The following is a 19,819-nucleotide window of genomic DNA, read 5'->3' as shown; positions in this document are numbered from 1 at the left end:
TCGAACTAGTGACCTTCTTGCTGTGGGGTGACAGTGCTAACCACTGAGCCATTGTGTCACCTGCATCTTTGATATCAAGAACGCATACGGGAACTTTTATGTGTTCTCTGTTCTTATTGTCTTGAGCATTGGAACTGGACTTTGGCGGTTGATGATGACGTTACACGAAAACACTGTTTCTCACGCATATTGAGAAACAGCCATTGTTTTACTATACGGAATATTCAGGAACATTTTAGTATAGTGGCCAGTTCAACGTATTAACTAGTGGCTTATAACTTGGCTATTATTAATATATTGACTATTTATTAGTAATTAATAATTTTACAATCTGCATATCTTTCTGCACAACCTGATTTTTGCAATCTAAATTTCTGCATTTTGGTTTTCAGATATTAAATTGATGTTCTGAATTTCTTCATCTTAAAAAATTAAACTGTATTTTTATAAAATGAATATCTGCAGTCTAGAAATTCTGAACCAAAAAATGTTGTTTCAAAAGACATGTCTCAAATAATCTACCTTTAAAAATCTGTTGTCTTAAATTTCCAATGTTTAAAATTCAAAACTTTTTAAAATTGCGTTTAAGTTTCAGTTGGATCAAAAAACACTTCCAATTACACAATTCAAATTCAGATAGTTTTGTTGTAATATTAGCTCTATAGAGGGCTTGACATTAACACCCACCAACCTGTCAAATGCGGGTAGATTTCAGCTGTGGCGGGTAAGATAGCTCCCCACAATAGCCACTTTGGCTGGTTGAAAATCATTTTCAAATTGTAGTTTTCTTAAAAGCAGGGCTCGACAATAAAGATGGCCCAATATGCATGCAAATGTGATCTTAGAATTGAGAAGCAGCACAAAATTAGTGTGTTCACAGAGGCAAAAGAAGGCAGGTAAATATCGAATGAGAGGATGATCACTCGCGCACAGGTGATGTAATGCAACTTTAAAAAGTGTGCACGCTCCTGTTTCCTTGCACGATGGCGCAAAGCAACCGTTCCTTGAAACGCAACTGGTGCGATTAATTCTCTTTGAAATAGACTGGACAAAAAGCGATGATTGCACCCACAGTCCTGCTGCTTTCAAGAGCTCCAAATTAAAAAAATATATATATGCTTTTGCGAGCGGCTGCAGTTGCTTTCGTTTTTAACATTCTTTGAACAGATTATTAATGAGCCTAACATTAACCGCGAGTGTTTGATCATTCTTTAATTATCCCCTGCTTGGCTTTGCTTACAGTTATTTTTGTTAATATGGTTTAATTATTGTTTTTACAGTAGCATTGCGTTAATAGGAGATTATGTGCCTCATTTATGTGCAGTTAACAGATGATATGAAACCTACTTTTTAAATGTCAATTGTTTTTTTAAGAGATTTTGTTGAATAAAAAGTGCTTGTATAGAGCAATATTTTGCTTGTTTTGACTCTAAGAAATAATTATTTATATATTTTTGGTGTGCTTATAGGTAAATTTGGTAAATCTAAAAAACATATTGGTGAGCCCTGAAACATCATGTAAAATAAAAACTATTAGCAATGCAATACTTTTAAACCACGGCCCATTTGCTCATGCACATAGAGAAAGCTCATACATGACACACAAAAATGTGAAATAAATGAGGAGGCATGAAATATTATGAAATATTAGCATGTCAAAGTCAAATGTATGCAACTAAAATACATTTTCCCATCAACAAAGTTGTGGCTAGTTATGTTGGAAATCTACTAGCCACAGTGGCTGGTGATCAAAAAGATTAATGTTAAGCCCTGGCTTTATATACTCTATGAAATGCAGGGTTACACACAATTCCTTCATGTTGTCCCAACACGAACTCATTAAGCTAATGCAGTCATTTTTACAAAGTTAAGCAAGCAAAATACTTTTTGAGTGTTCCCAGTACCTAAACTACCTTAATAACTATTAATAAACAACAAATTAGCCATTTATTGAGCTAAAAGTCGTAGTCTCAATTGTAAGTCGCTTAGGACAAAAGCAAAACGACTAAATCTAATACTTTGTTAATTGCTAGAATGTTTTTACAGTAGTAGAAATAGCTGTATCTCAGATATTTTGGTGGGTATAATGGATTATAAAAGTTTAATCAACCAATAATTTTGTTTAGACGAACAGAATTAAAACATAAAGCTGTATTAAGTGTAATGGTCCTAAATGAGTGACTGATATTGCGGTGCATTCGGAAGACGTTTTTGCATATGTCTGCCAGGGAGACCTTTTGATTTGCCATTTGGCTCACATTTGATAACAAGACAGCAATCTGACTGAATTCTGACACGTTTACAGAGCACACGAGCCTCATAACTTTACAGAAAAAGGTTTTGACTGACATTTCTTGACTCCAGAGGTTTTTGAAATGTCAGACAACCTGAAATTGTCCACTGAAAAAAAAAACCAGCAGCACAGATACACAATTCTGAGCTCAGATAGCCTACTGGCCTTCTGAAATCTGCTGTATCTCGTATCGATGCTGCGTCCGCCTCCCCCTCCGGTTTGTGACCTCTGCCAACCCGAAGCAGATTTGACCTTGACCCCAATGTCAAGCAGAGCATATGTGCCAGGGCTTGTTTCCCGCCGCTCCTGTTACTGTGCCAGTCGGGCTCCTGAGCGCAGAGGGGCATCTGGCAGGAAACTTTTAACACTTTCAGCCACCCAGAATCACCTGAATCCAATAGACCCCCCAATATCGCCTGCCATCTGTCACATGCACACATAAGAACACATATATCTATCATCCCAGCAACCTTTCCCTCTGTCTTATTTATTCCTCTCCTATTCTCCGTCTCTTTTATAATCTGATTTTACAGTTATTACATTTGTCAATTACCGAGGCCTATTTTTATTTACACCCGCTGCCATCCGGCACCTCCCCTCCCTGTTTTTCCTGCACAAAACCTCATTATTTTGAAATATTGATTGTCTGGCTTTTTCTTTTGGCTTGCAGTATAAATTTTCTGTCTCTCTGTGTTTCTCTGTGCTGGCATTATGGTGACTGAGCGTCTGAGCTGCACACATATGTATGTCTTTACATTGGGTTACTCGTTAAATCTAGGCTTCAACTTATTCTACACAAGTAAGAGGGTAAAATATGATGGAAAAACCTTGTTTAATGGATACATTTATTTATGCACAACAAAATTAATTTTAATTAAACAACATGTTTCCTAACAATAACAAATTAAACACAACACAAAATGACAGCAGTTAAAGTCAAAATATACACAAATATTTTCATTAAAATAATAATTTAAAAAAACACTAGGACAGTCTTTGCTGTCTTTATGTACTTGCATTATGCCAAATTTTTTGTTCAAATCCTCAGAAATGAGCAATTTTAACTAATGACACAGACCGCGTCCTTTGTCGATATGCTAATGCAGTGCTTCCCACACATACACTTTACTTGATCGGGCTGTCCAGGTATGTTAACGACCGCCTAAGTATATTTGGTGGTGACTCATGAATAATACTATTATTATCATCCTTTTACACTTTTTGCTTATTCGTTCAAGAATGCCAAACATTCGCGATCGATAGACCAGTGGAAAATAATCTCTCGCTCTGCACATTTCCTACTGCTGGTTCTTTTTAGGCATGGGACAATAACCGGTTTCAAAGGTTTACCGCGTTTTGGAAAAGTCAAGGTTTTAAAACCACAAACGTTTTTTGTTATACTGTTTCTAAGGTAATTTTTTTTAAACAAGTTTTTCACAATTATTTTATTTAGTTTTTTTTTTTAGGGCAACAGTATCTCCAGGAGAAAATAAACCTTTACATCAAAAGCTACTGGTCCAAAATATTTTAAATGTTTCTCAAAATAAAAAATCTTGTGTGTATGTATTGTGTTCAGCAGGGGAAAAATGTTGTTTTTTACCCAGACATTTAAAAAGTACAAATCGGAGAACTAATCACAACACAGTGATACTGTGAAGTTTTTATCCAAGGTTATCATACCGTCAGAATCTTAATACAGCCTATGCGTAGTTTTGTGTGTGCGAGAATCGCCAACACTCACACAGACACACTCACATGTTCTGCAGACCCACAGAGACGCTCCTTTTGCACCTAAATGTGTCCGACCGTAGTTTTTAAATCTTCTAAAATGTCAGCTATTTAGATTTTACTTTCGCTTTCTAAAGTTGCCATTATTTGTATGCGTTTTTGCATTACCTTTTTGCAGCTGACTGCATGTGCACAGCCGCGAGAGAAGCATTAAATGATTAATCATTTAATAAACAACGCAGATAAACTTCATCATGTACTCCGAGAGAATAAAAATATACTGGCTGCAAAATATTTGTACACCATTAGAAATGGCTACTCAACTAATTTGTCTTATTTAAATAATCCACACTTTTTATTCTAGTTATTATCATAATTTTTAGCTATAATGTCTATTTTTATTCCCTTTTCTGTTATATATTTCTCATTTGCTGTATATTTTATTAATTTAATGTTGATACATTACATGCTTTATACATATCTAAAATGCTTTGGCAATACTGTATTGTCATTTCAATTAAGCAACTTTAGAGAGAGAGAGCGAGCAGCCTTTCCCTGTCAGTGGGTGCACATGGCTTCTAAATAGCATAAAAGAGAAATGGTGGATTTCTTTAATTCAACAGCCTTTTTTAAAACTTTAACCTACTGAAAAGAAAAAGGTGTATAACAGTGTCATAATAAATAAAATATATAGTTAATCACATTATTTTTTGTTTGTTGCATGTAATTGATAGAGGTCTGAACCTACAATGGTCTCACGGTTCAGTTATGATTATCATGCCATCAATTCGGTTAAATTTGATGTCTCGGTGCATCATGCAGCATTGGCGATACTTTCCATGAACAATTTGATATTTAACGTGGAAACACAATAATTCTTGTATTAAAATTAATCATTTATATTTATACAATATTATATACAATTTTATCCTTGAATACAACCAGTAGAGTGTATGTACTGTACCTTTAATTTTACCTGCTCAAAGAAAACACTCTTTTTGTATCTATCAATCAAAACATAAAAACATGCACAGAACAACATAAGCATTTATAGCAAATGAACAAACATGAACATTATATCGCTTGCTTTTTAAGCTGATCCATTATAGACAGCAACGCGGTGGAGAAAACACGTTCTCAGCAGGTCATAGGGGCCACAGAAAGTGAGAGAAAGAGAGTTTCAGCTTTTATTTTTTCCTAGCTGTGATCTGATGTACTTCCCTCTCAGTGAAAAACCGTCCAGCAAACTTACAAGCAGTGAACTGTGCACCGTTATCTGCTTTTTAAGTAGTTAGAGTATTTTAACTACTCACGGCTTCCTCCTTTGCCATAGTGAGCTACCGCTATAACACAAACTGTATGTGTAAAATGACGTCAGTACGTAATAACTGGTTATGATAATTATTGAACCGTTACCAAATTGTTTGTGTCTGCATCGCGGTGCACTAAAGAAACAATTCATTTCGACACCCGGATGAAAGGTGTGTTTCAATCCAGCTACAACCGCAAGTATATTTCAAACCTGTGGGAAGCACTGTAATGACATCATTCACCCTTGATTTATAGTTTTATATAAAGCAGCAAAACACCAACGATGCTTTGACATGTTGTGCGTTTTATTAGACTGCGCAGTTCAGCATTATAACGGAACCCTAAAATGTATTCAGTTTGATAAATCAGTGCTGCTTCTTCCCTAAATGACCACAACCAGAAAAAAAAACGTAATCGGTCAAATGTGGCATAGTAAATACCTCCCTCCCCATCTCTTATCAGCAATCACTTCAGCGTTCTTGCTTTGCTTTGACAGCTTTCACCTTACTCTGCTTCATACTGCCATGATAATAAATTTTAAATATTTCTCATTAGGCGTGCGATGAGATGCATACTCCCCGAGACAAAACAAGACACGAGATTTGATTTACGATAATGAGACCTGATGAGATTTTTACAAAATGTTTAGGAAATCTTCAATGATGAAATATATGAATGGAAAAAACAATACTTCTCATCCATGAGCAAGATTTTTGCAGGATTCCCATATAATGTAATAAAGACAACAACTCTCATGATTCCACCCTCTAGGGACAAAAATTAAATGCTCCTTTATATTAGAATAACAGGAGTTTGATAGTAGGAATTTGCACCTTTAATCTTCTAAATCATATCTGATTGGTTGACAAAAATTTTCCACGAACAGCTGAGGTGATTCCAGACAAGTCTTGACATCATTACAGATTTGTTTCATTTCACTTTTTTAGAGCTACTAGCAATTAGAGAGAGAAAAACATAAATAGATCAAACAAAATGAACATGTATTATTTTTTTTATAGCAAGCAAATGCAAAATAACCATACAAATATATTAAACAAAACGCTAGACATGAGAAATAATTTTTCAAGTTTGCCCTCAATATTACCTTTTGGTCATGTGTACTCTTACATAGGGCTTCGGCATCAACGATTTATGGAGGGAATGGAGTCTGAAGTTGGGGCTGACATGATCATCATAGCAGCATCAGCTAATGAAATTAGTCCTCAAACGATTTCTGTCTGAGCTGGGGTATTTGCATAAAAAAATCTGATTTGCTGATACTTCCGTTGGCACTTGAAAAGTTGAGAAATTCCCAACTTCTGCGAGCAAGGCAGCTGAAGTGGCGCCGACCCATTTACAATTCAGTTCGGCAACCCATTAAACCTATACATTTCAGTTGACGTCACTCATTCAAAGTCAATGGGAAGTGTTGCCGCACATGCTACATATAAATGGGAGTACAAACTTGCTCACACAGCAGCTCTGTGATTTTATCAATAAAATAGTTTTGTGAATGAAAGTTTATGGAATATTTCTCATTACCAAGGTAGTTGTTGAAGCAGTGAAACTTGAATTTTTGTTATTACCAGAGATCTCTATGTAATATCTGTATCAACAATGTCTTGGGGGTTGTGAGAAACATAACATAAGCAAAATAATTGGTGTCGGGCTATGTAATTAGATTTAGCATATAAATTAAACATTACAGATCAGCTTTATAGTATTAAACAAGAACCGATTAATATAGGCTATGGATTTATAAGAAAACAATGCATAGCACTACCACTACACTTCATCTCGAGTCATTCCGCCATACCAAAACAACATGTTAAAAAAAGAAGCTTGCCATTGGATGAATAGAAATGTTGTTTTATTTTTGCACTGGCACTATTTTAAGTTTCTCCCCCATACTTGATGCTTCTTGCTTTAGTTTTCTGGCTACTATTTAAGGGGTTTTATATATAAATATCTGCATAGGTATTGTGTGGGCCTATTTTATACCTGAAGGAAGACTTCAGTTTGATGTTCAGCTTGTTCCTTTTGCTTTTATGGGGTCTGAAAACAAATCTATATGGAAGGTCTGCGAACAATAGGAAAGATGAATAAACCACAAAGCTACTGGCAAATTATGCACAGTTTGCATTAATAAAAACATCCCATCACCCCCCTTTCTCCAGATATTTATCGAAATATCTGAAGTTTTTATGCTCTTGAGATATTTTTCTGCCTGAAATGTCTTTTTTATATTGTAAAACATGAAAGATCTGTCTCTGTCTTTGAATTTTACTCCTAAAACCGCTGAGATATTCTTCCCTTAAACAAGCTGACTACCTTTAAAAACTGCATATTTACAAATTGGATGTTTCCTCAGGTGGCACAGACATCATTTCATGCTTCATGGGTCAGAACATGACGGTGCCTGTTTACAGAGGAGAAATTCAGGCCCGAAATCTGGGCATGGCCGTCGAGTCCTGGAGCTGTGAAGGTGAGATATTGCTTTTATTTATCTGTGATTTTTACAGGCCAAGACACGGAGATCTTTTTAATGTAAATTGCATATTAGAGTCATTAGCTACGTTTCCATCCACCTATTTTTATGCACATTTTGCATAAGGTCATAAAAAAATCGGTTGAAGGAAACACCAAGATGCGCATACATTTTTAAATATATGCATAAAAAAGGCATGCATATCTGAGTAGGATAAACTTTTTATTCGATAAGAAAAGATGCACGTAAACTACGATGGAAACACTTTTACTGAACAAATTCCAGTATGGGCATTAAAAACATGTGATTTTGTTTATAAGAGATCATGTGATGATAAAAATGTGTGCGAATAGATAAACCAGCAGGCTGAGCACATTGTAAAACATCTGAAATGTTGTTTTGGTCATTCCAAAACACCTGAACCATTTCAGGATTAGTGTTATTATATTATTCTTCATATATTATATTTTTCTTCTATAGTCTTCAAACATCATCACATGTTCATTGTGTGTCTTCAGAGGTGAAAGTCATTTATTAAATAAAGAAAAGATTGACGCAGCTTCTCCTACCGCAGCAAATTCTGTTTTTACTCTAGATATTTGGCACCAGTTAATCAGGAAGTGACGATTTTGTTCTCTTTGACTCATTGGATGGAAACGCTGCTTTATTTGCACGTCTTTTATAGGATATTCCAGTTTTTAATTTGCATTTTTAGATGGAAACATAGCTACTGATGTATAGAATAGACTTTTATTGTCGTTACCATGTATATAAAAATAGGCAATTGTTTCACATGAATAGAAAGAAATGTAGAATATATATATAGTATCAATTTTTAATTGAATAAAGACTGAAGTTATAACTGCTGAAATTTATATTTTCAACTCTGGGAATAAATTGTGTTATATTATAAAATAAAATATTATAAAACTGTTTAAAATTTATAATTTTATATATTTTAATAACAAATGCAGCTCCTGTATATTTAAGAGACTTACACCAATCATTTGAACAAATGTCTAGATGCATAAGAAATACGTTATTACATTGGAAAATTTTTGTTTTATAAGAAATATGTTTTGTTAAGGTTCCACATGTACTGCATAGTCAACTCTTGTATAGCAGTACTATTATTAATTGTAACAATAGGCATGCATAAAAAGGACACTCTTTAAAAAGTATTGTAAAGACACAAACTGTGATGTACAGAGTAATTAAACAGGGAATGAATTGGCATTGGACATTATACAGTGGGGGAAAGGAGTATTCAAAACGTCACCATTTTTCTCATAAAGCCTATTTCTAAAGCTGCTGTTGACTTGAAATGTTCCCCGGATGTCTGTAACAACCAAAGAAATCAATATATTCAAAGAAAACAATATTAATTAATTTACAAAGTCAAGTTATGTGTAATAGAATGAAATGACACGGGGAAAAAGTATTGAACACATGAAGAAAGGGAGGTGGAGAAAGGCAGTGAAAGCCCAGTCTGCAACTGTAATCTCTTAGTAGTTCTTCTACAACCCTCTGCCCTTCGTCATTGTAAATGAATATTAGCTGCTTTAGTCAAACATCTACATTATCATGATGATGAAGATGAAACCAGAGTGGACATTTTAGCAAGACAATGATCCAAAAGACAGCCAAGGAAACTCTTAAATGCTTTCAGAGAAAAAACATCAAGCTGTAGAATGGCCCAGCCAATCACCTGACCTGAATCCAATAGAAAATACAAAATAAGAATCATGTTTAATAGACGAGACCCACAGAAACATCAAGATTTGCCCTCTTTAAGCTGCCATCACCACAAAAGTAAAATAAGGTTTAAAAAATGTCAAAGAAATGTTTAATGGCACAGTATTTAGTAAATTGATGCCTTTGTTTTAAAAGAATTTCCTGTTATGTGTTTTATTGCATTGTGGTTTAATGTAAAGTTAACTTCAATTTTGGTTTTGTTATGGGGTCTATTGTTAAGGTTTAGTGTCAATTTGTCTTTCTTCATTAGTTTTAGCATTGGTTTCTATTGTTTTAATGTAATATAAATTTTTCTTTTGGTTTGGATTTGGTATGTAAATTTCTCTTTTTATTTGTTCGACTCGAGGTAGAATATCCACTTCATTGATTATGCTAATGTGGATTTAAATAAATAATAAATAAACAATACACAATTAACAGAAAAATTTCACTTTTATAAGCTCAGTAAGCCCCTTAAGGTGAGGCATATGTGATTTATTTGTGGTTTTCGCCTTCGTACTGCTTCAATAACCCTGTTGTGTTTGGTGTGTGTTTCAGGTAAGCCTGTGTGGGGTGAAAGCGGTGAGCTGGTGTGTTTGAAGCCCATCCCGTGCCAGCCCACTCATTTCTGGAATGACGAAAACGGCAGCAAATACCACAAAGCCTACTTTTCCACCTTCCCAGGTAACCCTTCACCTGAAACGACCGTATTGTCGGCATCATTCCAGAAGCGTTTCATTGCCTACAGAAGCTCACAGACGCACTTACGTTCCATCAAAGCTTTTAAGTTGCAAAGTGGAAATGCGTTTTCTCTCTGATTCAGAAAACAAACGAGCCGTCCGTTTGATTTGGAAAACAAACGTGCCACATCGGTTTGTTCAGAAGAGGCTGCAGCTTTCCTGCAGTATTGATTAAATGATTTTTGAGGGCAAAAGGGGGAAAAACAAGAACCTGCCAGCTTTTGTTAGCATGAGAAAAAAATCTCCTTGAAGCCTTTTTGCTGTCAGTTTGGAGAAGTAGGAAAAGGCCAATCGGGACAGTTGGGCCTCATTAGCGTTCTCAGGCCTGCTAGCGGTCAAACGGCTCTGCTTGGAAACACACTCTCTATTTCTTTCTGTTGTTGTTTGTTCATTCTTCTCAGTGCATTTGTTTGTGTGTTTACCTCCTCATCCAGGAGTCTGGGCCCACGGTGATTACTGTAAAATCAACCCAAAAACAGGAGGAGTCGTCATGCTGGGGAGAAGGTAAGACTCGCTTTGTTGTGTTGCAGATTTTGATAATCTCTAGTTTTTCCTCAGACGCTTCTAATGTTGCTGTGTTAATCTATGATGAGAGTAAGGGATGAGTTTTTGTTTGTCTGTGATTGCAGTGATGGAACCTTGAATCCTAATGGTGTTCGGTTTGGGAGCTCTGAAATTTATAATATAGGTAAGAAATGATTTTTCACCATTTTTAGACTACGTTTGGATTTAAGATGCTTACTTTATAAAATGTTAACATTCAAATACCACATTATATACAAAGAATTACTTGGGCAAGGGGTTCCCAAACTTTTCAGCCTGTGACCCTCTAAATAACAATGCCAGTGACTCGCGATCCCCAATATTTTCTGAGGTGGTTATAAATATACAAATGCAAAACAGCGCAAACGCACCAACAGGCCCAATCTATTCTTTGTTTAATTTTAGAGAAAGCCATCTAGACATCATCCTCCATGTTCAGTCGTGGCCTGTATTTAGTTTTATTTACTGTATTTAATTTTATTTATTATTTACCCTGGTGCCATGAAATCAATCTGCTGCATTTAATCTAACGTAATGAGATCCTGGGGGTCGCAATTTAATGGAAAAAAAATGTGTTGTTTTATAACTGTTATTGTAAATATAAATATGATAATTCTAATAGTTTCATAAAATGAATTAGATTTTTGGGAATCACTAAGTGACCCCCGTTCATTATCTCACCACCCTTACTTTGGGAACCACTGGCTTAAGCCTGGTTTATACTCGACGTGTGCGCTAGTTTGGTTGACTTTAACTTTGTTAAAGCTAAAAGAGGCCATGGCGAAAGTGGAGACACAGGTACACAATAACACATATGTTTTTCCATCAGTCTTCGGTTTTACACTGAAGTATATTTTATATTTTGAATTCAAAACAATTTAATAGTTTAAATTGTAGTTTACATTAAACTACAATTAAATTATAGTTGAATAAAACTTTAATAAAGGAACAGATTATTTCTTTGATAACTGGAAAGGAAAATTTGAACCTATTGGTTTACAATATACTGATGCCCTAGTTTTCCAGGCTTTACTGGTGATAATGGGCAGGAATGTTGGACCATTATTGACTTTTTAGCATAAGTAGAGAATTTCCCATTACAGGTCGTTCAGTCTCTGCTAATGAGCCGATGATCTCAATCAGGTGTGTTTGGTTAAGGATACATGGGCTGCGTTCGAAATCGCATACTACCATACTATATAGTACGCTAAAAACAGTATACAAGCCGAGTATTATGTCCAAATTCATAGAATTCGAAAATCAATATGTGAGAAGTATCCGGATGACCTACTACTTCTGGCGAGATTCTGAAGTGCGCATCCGATGCATGCTACGATATCCTATGATGCCCGGCTATGGAATTCATGAATGGGAGTGAAGGGATGCAACTGATGCAGCTAGGTCACGTGCTCATGACAAAATGGCGGATGTAATACATTTGAATACTGTTCATATTACTGATATTCATATTGTATAGAATGTACTTTTCTAATGGTCAAGCAATGCTTTTCAATTCAAATGCAGTACTTACTGAGTAATAGACGATTTTGGGCGCAGCCTTGAAAAATGTTCAGAGCTGGGGGTTCTCCAGGAAGATGGTTGAGAAACACTGATTTAACGTGTGCTTAAGACGAATATTTAATTATATTCAGTAATATTGTTAAATGTTTGGCAAATCCCAAAAATAAATAATTTCAAAATATAAAATGCAGTTTTTACACAAAAACAGTTTAGTTTGCTAATATTTCTCAACCATTCAGTTTTAAGCTGTATATTGTTAGTTTTAAGTTAATATACATCCAATTTAAATGTATTCCATGTATTGAACATCAGTTATAACGTATGGAATTACTTCAGAAATCTATTTGTGTCAAGACAACATAAATAAATTAAGTTAACTCTTTAGTTTTTTATAGATTTTAGTGTATCGAGCATAAAACAATTAAATTGTCCCCTTAAAACTGTAAACTTTAGTTCAGTGTTTCTCAGCCACATTCCTGGAGGACCAGCAGCACTGCATGATTTGGACGTCTCCTTTCTCTCTCACACCCCTTGCAGGTCTTTCAGTCTCTGCTAATGAGCTAATGATCTGAAACATCTGCTGTTTACATCAATATAGTAGATATTTACATCAATATAGTGTACTTTTTCTGACACCATAAAACAATAATCAATATTTTTACGTTAACATGAAGGTTGCGTTTGGTGTTGTTGTAGGGTTAGATGCTTATAACATGGGTAATTTAATAATACAAATAATCCTCATTAACTTCAAGTCGAGCTGTATCCCTTCTAGCAGCAAACTGTGTTGTTTGATATCATTTTCAGTAAGTAGTTTGAACAAGCTGCAAGCGAAATTTCTTTGAGTGTATATGTGCTAACATTATACAGTAGCAAGACATTTTGTTAAGACCCCTGTTATGCTCTCTCTCTCTCGCCAGTTGAAGCCTTTGACGAAGTGTCCGACAGCCTTTGTGTCCCTCAGTACAACAGTGACGGAGAAGAGAGGGTGATTCTGTTTTTGAAAATGGGACCCAATAAGAGCTTTAGCCAGGAGCTAGTAGGAAAGATCCGCGGTGCTATTAGAGTAGCTCTCTCTGCACGACACGTACCAGCCTTGATACTGGAGACCAAAGACATCCCGGTGAGCACGGCTGCACATCTTTTTTTTTTTTTTTTGCTTGTCCTTTCTCTGCCTCCATTTTCTGCACTTTTCCACCTGACTGACTTTAAATTTGCTTTGCCCGCAGTACACTATCAGCGGAAAGAAGGTGGAAGTTGCAGTAAAGCAGGTGATTGCAGGTAAGGAAGTCACTCAGCGAGGGGCCTTCTCAAACCCAGACTCTTTGGACCTTTACAAGAACCTACCTGAACTCCAGAACTTCTGAGGTACTCATGCAGATTCCGTTCAAAGGAACGTCTATTGGACCATTTGGAGGGAATTAAACATTGAAGCTTTTTCTGCACATTGTGGCACTTACGCAAACTCCACTGGAGCCAATGGAGTTTGAACACGCAACACCTTCCCAGAAGTGTTCCTCTTGGGTAGAAAGTTGAGAATGGCATTTTAGGAGATTGCAGTCGGGATTTCAAAGGGACGTTTTATCTGCTTTCTGTTATTGTGTTATTCCCCAGAGATGTACATCACAAGAAATTCCCAAATCTGATTTCCTAAAGGGTTAGTTCACCCCAAAATGAAAGTTTGGTTATTAATTACTCAATGTCATGTTGTTTCAATCACTTGAGATGTTTGTTCACCTTCAGAAGAAATTATAGATGAAATCCAAGAGCTCTCAGACACTCTATAGCAGTGTTTCTCAACCATGTTCCTAGAGGACCACTAGCTCTGCACATTTTCCAGGTCTCCTTAACCAAACACACCTGATTCAGATCATCAGCTCATTAGCAGAGACTGAAAAGCCTGAAATAGGTTTGACAGACAAAGGAGACATCCAAAACATGCAGTGCTGGTGGTCCCCCAGAAATGTGGTTGAGAAACACTGCTATTTAGACAGAAATACAGACCAAAACATTATCAAAACCTTCCATCTAACGTCAATGATTCAACTGTGACACGAAGCTGCAAGAACATTTTCGTGCACCCAAAAAAAAACTAAAAAATGACTTGTTGACGTCATGATTTGCATGTTTACTCTAGGAAATCTGCCATTTGTGTGTTGTGCAACTGACTCTTATGTGGTAAACGCATACCCTTGCCTAAAGTAGAACAAAAGAGATTGGTGAACATGGCTGTTTTTACAGTTTTTTTGCTGCACAACTGTGTTCTTGAAGCTTCGTATGATCACAGTTAAACCACTGAATTCACATGGAATGTTTCGGTCTATATTTGTGTTCTGAAGATGAATGGTCTCAGGGTATTGAAACAACATAAGGGTGAATAATTATTAATGAATTGTTGAGTGAACTAACTCTTATCTCCAATGTCAGTCCCATAGTTTATCTTTCATGTTTGGATACATTGTCATCTTAACCTTAATGAAGGTGTTGGCAAATTTGTCCATGATTCGTTCAATGCTTAAAAATGACCAAATTTATGAGTTCATCAGTCTGATATGTTACTGAAATATGGTGTTTTTTCACTTGTGGTAGCCATTTCTTCAGTAGAAATACTGACTTCTTGGGACAAACCAGCCATTTTACGAAAACCGCATTTCCCCAGTTGGTACGAAATGTTGCCATAATAAAGTCAATGCGACTTTTTTCCAATTCCAGTTTAGAAACATGACCAGAAGTGTATTTTTTGGAAGCTATCTTATCAGTAAATAGTGTTTCGTCACATCTGCTGAATTTCTAGAGTATATCACACTGTCCAGCACTGGATTGAATCTCATATAGGCCAAAAATTCTTGTAGATTCTTGTATATTTTTACATACATACTGTATATATTGTGTGCAGCTGCATGTTGCGTGCTACACTATACCCTCCCTCCTTTTACAATGACACTACTTGGTTCTTTCGGTACGCCTTATATAAGCTTGTGAAAAGTTTTGATCAACAGCCGAAGCTCATCTTCATTCTTTGAGCCATTCTTTGGTGTATAGCTTTATCTCTGCCGTCCCCAAACACGTCGGCTTGCAATCTAATTCTACATGTGTCTCATCTACACGTTCAGAGACTGTCGCTGTAGGCATTGCCTGTATGGGATTCCTCTATTACATTTTACCCCAATGCATTTTTCATCAGGATGCTGCACGCATACGAAAAAGTAGTGTTTATATTTTGCTACCAGAATCCGTAAGATGGTTCCAATGACATTATATTCAGATAAGCGTGTATTATTACATTAGATCACCAGATTATATACATAATTTATATTTTCGCATTAGGATTAAAGGGAAGAAATGTGCAAAGTTCAGATGTATAGGATCTAATCTGGAAGTTGTTTTTATTTTATCCCATGGATTCTTGCAGTTTCAGTTGCATCTGAAACTGATGGTGCGTCCCAATTCACATACTTGCACTACAGCCCTAAAAGTATTAAATTTGTTTTGTATAGGAAAAGTACCTACTTTTGAGTGTGTAACAGAAGATTATGCAAGCTTTGGGATATACTACTTCCTCATTAACAGATCGCTATGTTGCTTGGTTATGAGCCCTGTCAATCATCTCAACAGATCATCCACATTTCTTTCATATTTAATTACCTACATTAGAGAAGCAACAACAGGTTAATCTGCCATTTGCAAGGGTTTCATGCAGAAAAATCTTTGGGTAATTATGCATTCAGATGTTAATATCCAAACATATCTTGATATAAGTTCACATTGTTGTTACAGATGAAATATCACACGGAAAATGTGGTTTAAATATGTTTCAGTTGGCTAGATATTTATTTATAGTCATTCAAACAACTTCACCGAAGCCTTTCTACTTGATGGTTGAACACCATGTTTGTAGTTTGTTTACACTTTTCACCCTAATTTGTAGTTCTAAAATTTCACGTTCAACGCGCAATGTATTTTGGGCAATATTAGAGGTTAGAGTATAGACCATTCTACTCTTCGAATTTTTATCCGAAATAGTAAACAATCCCGGTACCTTTGGCATTCTCTTTTCAACATACTATGGTTTGGGATATACTAATTCTATTTTAGAAAACTATTTAGGATGCATAGTATGCAAATTGGGACACAGCATCTCTGTTTGTCCTCAGAACTGAGTTTATATCTCACAAATTTGAGTTCTAAACTCTTTAAATGCAAGTTCAAATCTAACAGTTGTGCTTTTATTTCGCAAAATTGCTGTTTGTGTTTTCTGAATTTCAAGATTAGCACTTAAAATTAACATTGTGATAGAAAAACTCAAAGCAAAAAAAGACATCAGAATAGACTCACAATTAAAAAAGACCATAAATTAAAATGTTTAAGCTTATTAGCTCACAATTCTGAGGAAAAAACTAAATTGTGGGTTTATTTCTCTCAGTTTTGTCCTTTTTCCCTCTGTAAATTAAAGTTAGATTTAGGATTCTTTTTTTTTTTAACCCTGTGACTGAATGAGTCCATAAAATAATCTAAAACTGCAAGGAAAAATAGCAAAAACTGATTTATGTTGTATCAGATTCAAGCTGTTTGACGTGTACTGATGATGCATTATACTTGCTTTGCAGCATATCACAGAAACATTTATCAACACATTTCACAGTAACCGACTTCAGCAGGCCGCCATCCAGAAAATATTGTTTTTGGTGACATTGAGAAAGGATATGCTGCAACCGCTCACAACCAAGCCAGAAAAAGTGCTGCGTTTTAATCATTTTAAAATAATTCTGTGCTAGTAATGTTATTTCAGCAGTTGTTTACAACTGAGAAGCTTTACAGGCTAGTATTGAAGTACATTTCATGTTTTTATGGGTCATATTTTTTGGGAGCTGCACATTGTCTTTTATTTTTGGGGTGATTTCGTCTCCTTTTGAACATGGGTCTGTTTGCTTCTGGTATAATGTAATTTGGGTTTGTCGCATGTTTGGAAATATTTAAAGCTTTGAGTAAATTAATTTGACCTCAGTGAGGACTCTGCTTATATTAAAACAAACTATGTACTACAGACTGACAGTGTTCATTTGCAGTTTTCTGTATTGTGTGATTCAGGTTTTTTCTGTTTAAACAACATTTTAAGTTGAAAAAACAAAACAAAATGACATTTTTAATAGTTTGAAATAATATACTTTCTGGGATGATCATGTTAATTAATGTACAAAACAGCCCAGCAAGCATTTTTTGTTTTTAAAAGACTAAAACAAGGCTAAATTTGGGCTGTCAGCGAAAAATCGTGTAGATGTCTAAGAATAGGCCAAAACTTTCAAATAAACAGAAATGAATAACTACACATATAAAGTCTGTCTAATCTGTTTGACGACTAGTCTAGTTTTGGGCTATTCTTAGATGTCAATTAGATGTTCACTTCTACACTCAACATTTTAGCCTTGTTTTAGCCAAGCTGTCAACGTTTAGATGTCTATTAGACGTCTGTTAAATGCAAAATAGTTTGCTGGGAGATTATTCACCTATCAGTACTTTTGCCTGTTATTTTGCATAATTATTTCAATAAATTATTCCTCATACATTGTTTTACATGAATAAAACTATTTTTCTGCAATCAAAAAAAAAATATTTTGCTGCTTGTTGAAACTGTTTATTTTAAATAAGTTTTAAAAAAATATATACAATTCTTAAGATTTTTTATGTTCAATCCGCTTAAATTTGTAAAAACTATTAAGTTAAATTAATCAATTTGAGCTGGAACTACATGAAAAAATGTTGTGGAAGCCAGCATTTTTTACACAAATTGTTAGGTCCTAATACAATTTAACAGCATAAATGAACAGAAAGCTCCTCACTAAATATAGAAACTGTTTATTAACAGATTTTTATACATTATAAGAATCTAGTGTGACCCTAGCCATATTCACAAAACTGAAATTCTGTACTGGCCCTTTAAAACGGCTTGTTCTCCTCTTAGAATGAGATGGTTTGGTGTAGTGGTGCAGATGGCAAGCAGTTGTTTGGATCGCTTGAATTAAATCAGTCCTTATTTCCGCTTCAGACAAGCAGAGACTGGTCTGTTTCACCTCATGCCCACCCTTGTGCCACCATATGCCCCATATCTGCTCAGTTTTGCTGACAGGACTCGACGGACATGGGAAAGCTATGGCGAATCTATATTCATTGATGCTCACTGTGGATTTCACTGTATTTGTCGCAAACATTTTTTGTCCCCCAATGTTTATTTAATTTTTCAGCACTCTCGGCAATTTCATGAACATTCCATGGAGGACTATTCCATTTTGTTACAGTGTTGTTGTTTTCTTTTTGATACATGGAAATCGTTTTTGTTTAGGACCTTAAAATTGTATTACATTAAATGTATTTGGTGTATTACTAGTCAATGACAGGTGCTCTCTTCTCGGTGACTAATGTACTATTCCTGCTTTGAAATAATATTATTGTACATCGCTGAATGTGAAGAATGATTACTAATATGGTCAAGAATATATTTGTCTGGAATATATTATGCCTGTATAGTGTATATGAGTGGACATCTTAAGTTGTCCGATAATCGCATACATGTATTTCATGTATAAAGATGCTTATTGTAGTCCCAATTAAACAGCTGAGAATTCATAATGTGTGGCATGATGTGATTTTCTTCATATTGTATGAATTTACTTGGTTATTTTTATGCTTGTATGATATGACATAATATCTGATGTCAAATAATTACTTGGTCATTGGTAACAGTGTAATCAATCAATAATTGCACATTTTGAACTTATAGAATTTGATAATTGCAGAAAAAGGTCCTAAAATCAAACATAGTTGATTAAGTTGTTGTTGTTTGTCTATTATTTATTTATTTTTCACTCTAGTTATTTCACGGGAACTGACATATTGTTTAAATTAAAAATCTATACACATACTAAAAACGTAATTACTAAAAGCATCATTATTAATGTTAAATAATATTCAAGTGTTTATTATTTATTGTGTATACAAGTATTTTTAGTATTGTTAATATAAAAATGTTTTTATTTGATATTGATTTGAGATATATACACTAACTGGCCACTTTAATAGGTACACCTGTCAAACTGCTCGTTAGCGCAAATGTCGAATCAGCTAATTACATGACAGCAACTCAATGCATTTAGGAATGTAGACATGGTTAAGACGATCTGCTGCAGTTCAAACCGAGCATCAGAATGGGGAAGAAAGGTGATTTAAGTGACTTTGAACGTAGAATGGTTGCTGGTGCCAGACTGGCTGCTCTGACTATTTCAGAAACTGCTGATCTACTGGGATTTTCATGCACAATCATCTCTAGGCTTTACAGAGAATGGTCTGAAAAAGAGAAAATATCCAGTAAGTGGCAGTTCTGTGGGCTCATGCCTTGTCAATGCCAGAGGTCAGAAGAGAATGGCCAGACTGGTTCGAATTGATAGAAAGGCAACAGTCTAACATTGA

General features: G+C 35.3%; 1 protein-coding gene across 5 annotated transcripts in view; it reads left to right on the top strand.

The window, feature by feature from the left end:
• aacs (acetoacetyl-CoA synthetase) overlaps positions 1-18,982 on the top strand; it is a 79,143-nt gene extending 60,161 nt beyond the window's left edge. Inside the window, exons 13-20 of one of the 5 annotated variants that reach the window (XR_015490006.1) lie at positions 7,704-7,817; positions 10,113-10,238; positions 10,729-10,798; positions 10,924-10,982; positions 13,279-13,481; positions 13,588-14,085; positions 14,333-17,577; positions 17,780-18,982. Coding sequence is in view for 1 of the 5 variants with exons in the window: in NM_201009.2 (NP_957303.2) it covers positions 7,704-7,817; positions 10,113-10,238; positions 10,729-10,798; positions 10,924-10,982; positions 13,279-13,481; positions 13,588-13,725 (710 nt within the window). In the remaining 4 variants the exon portion in view is untranslated. 5 annotated transcript variants of the gene reach the window in all.
• Positions 18,983-19,819: the final 837 nt, after the last annotated feature.

Source organism: Danio rerio, chromosome 5 (genome assembly GCF_052040795.2).
Source record: "Danio rerio strain M-AB ecotype USA chromosome 5, GRCz13ab, whole genome shotgun sequence".
Classification (NCBI taxonomy): domain Eukaryota; kingdom Metazoa; phylum Chordata; class Actinopteri; order Cypriniformes; family Danionidae; genus Danio; species Danio rerio.
This window is presented reverse-complemented; position numbering and strand designations above follow the sequence as displayed.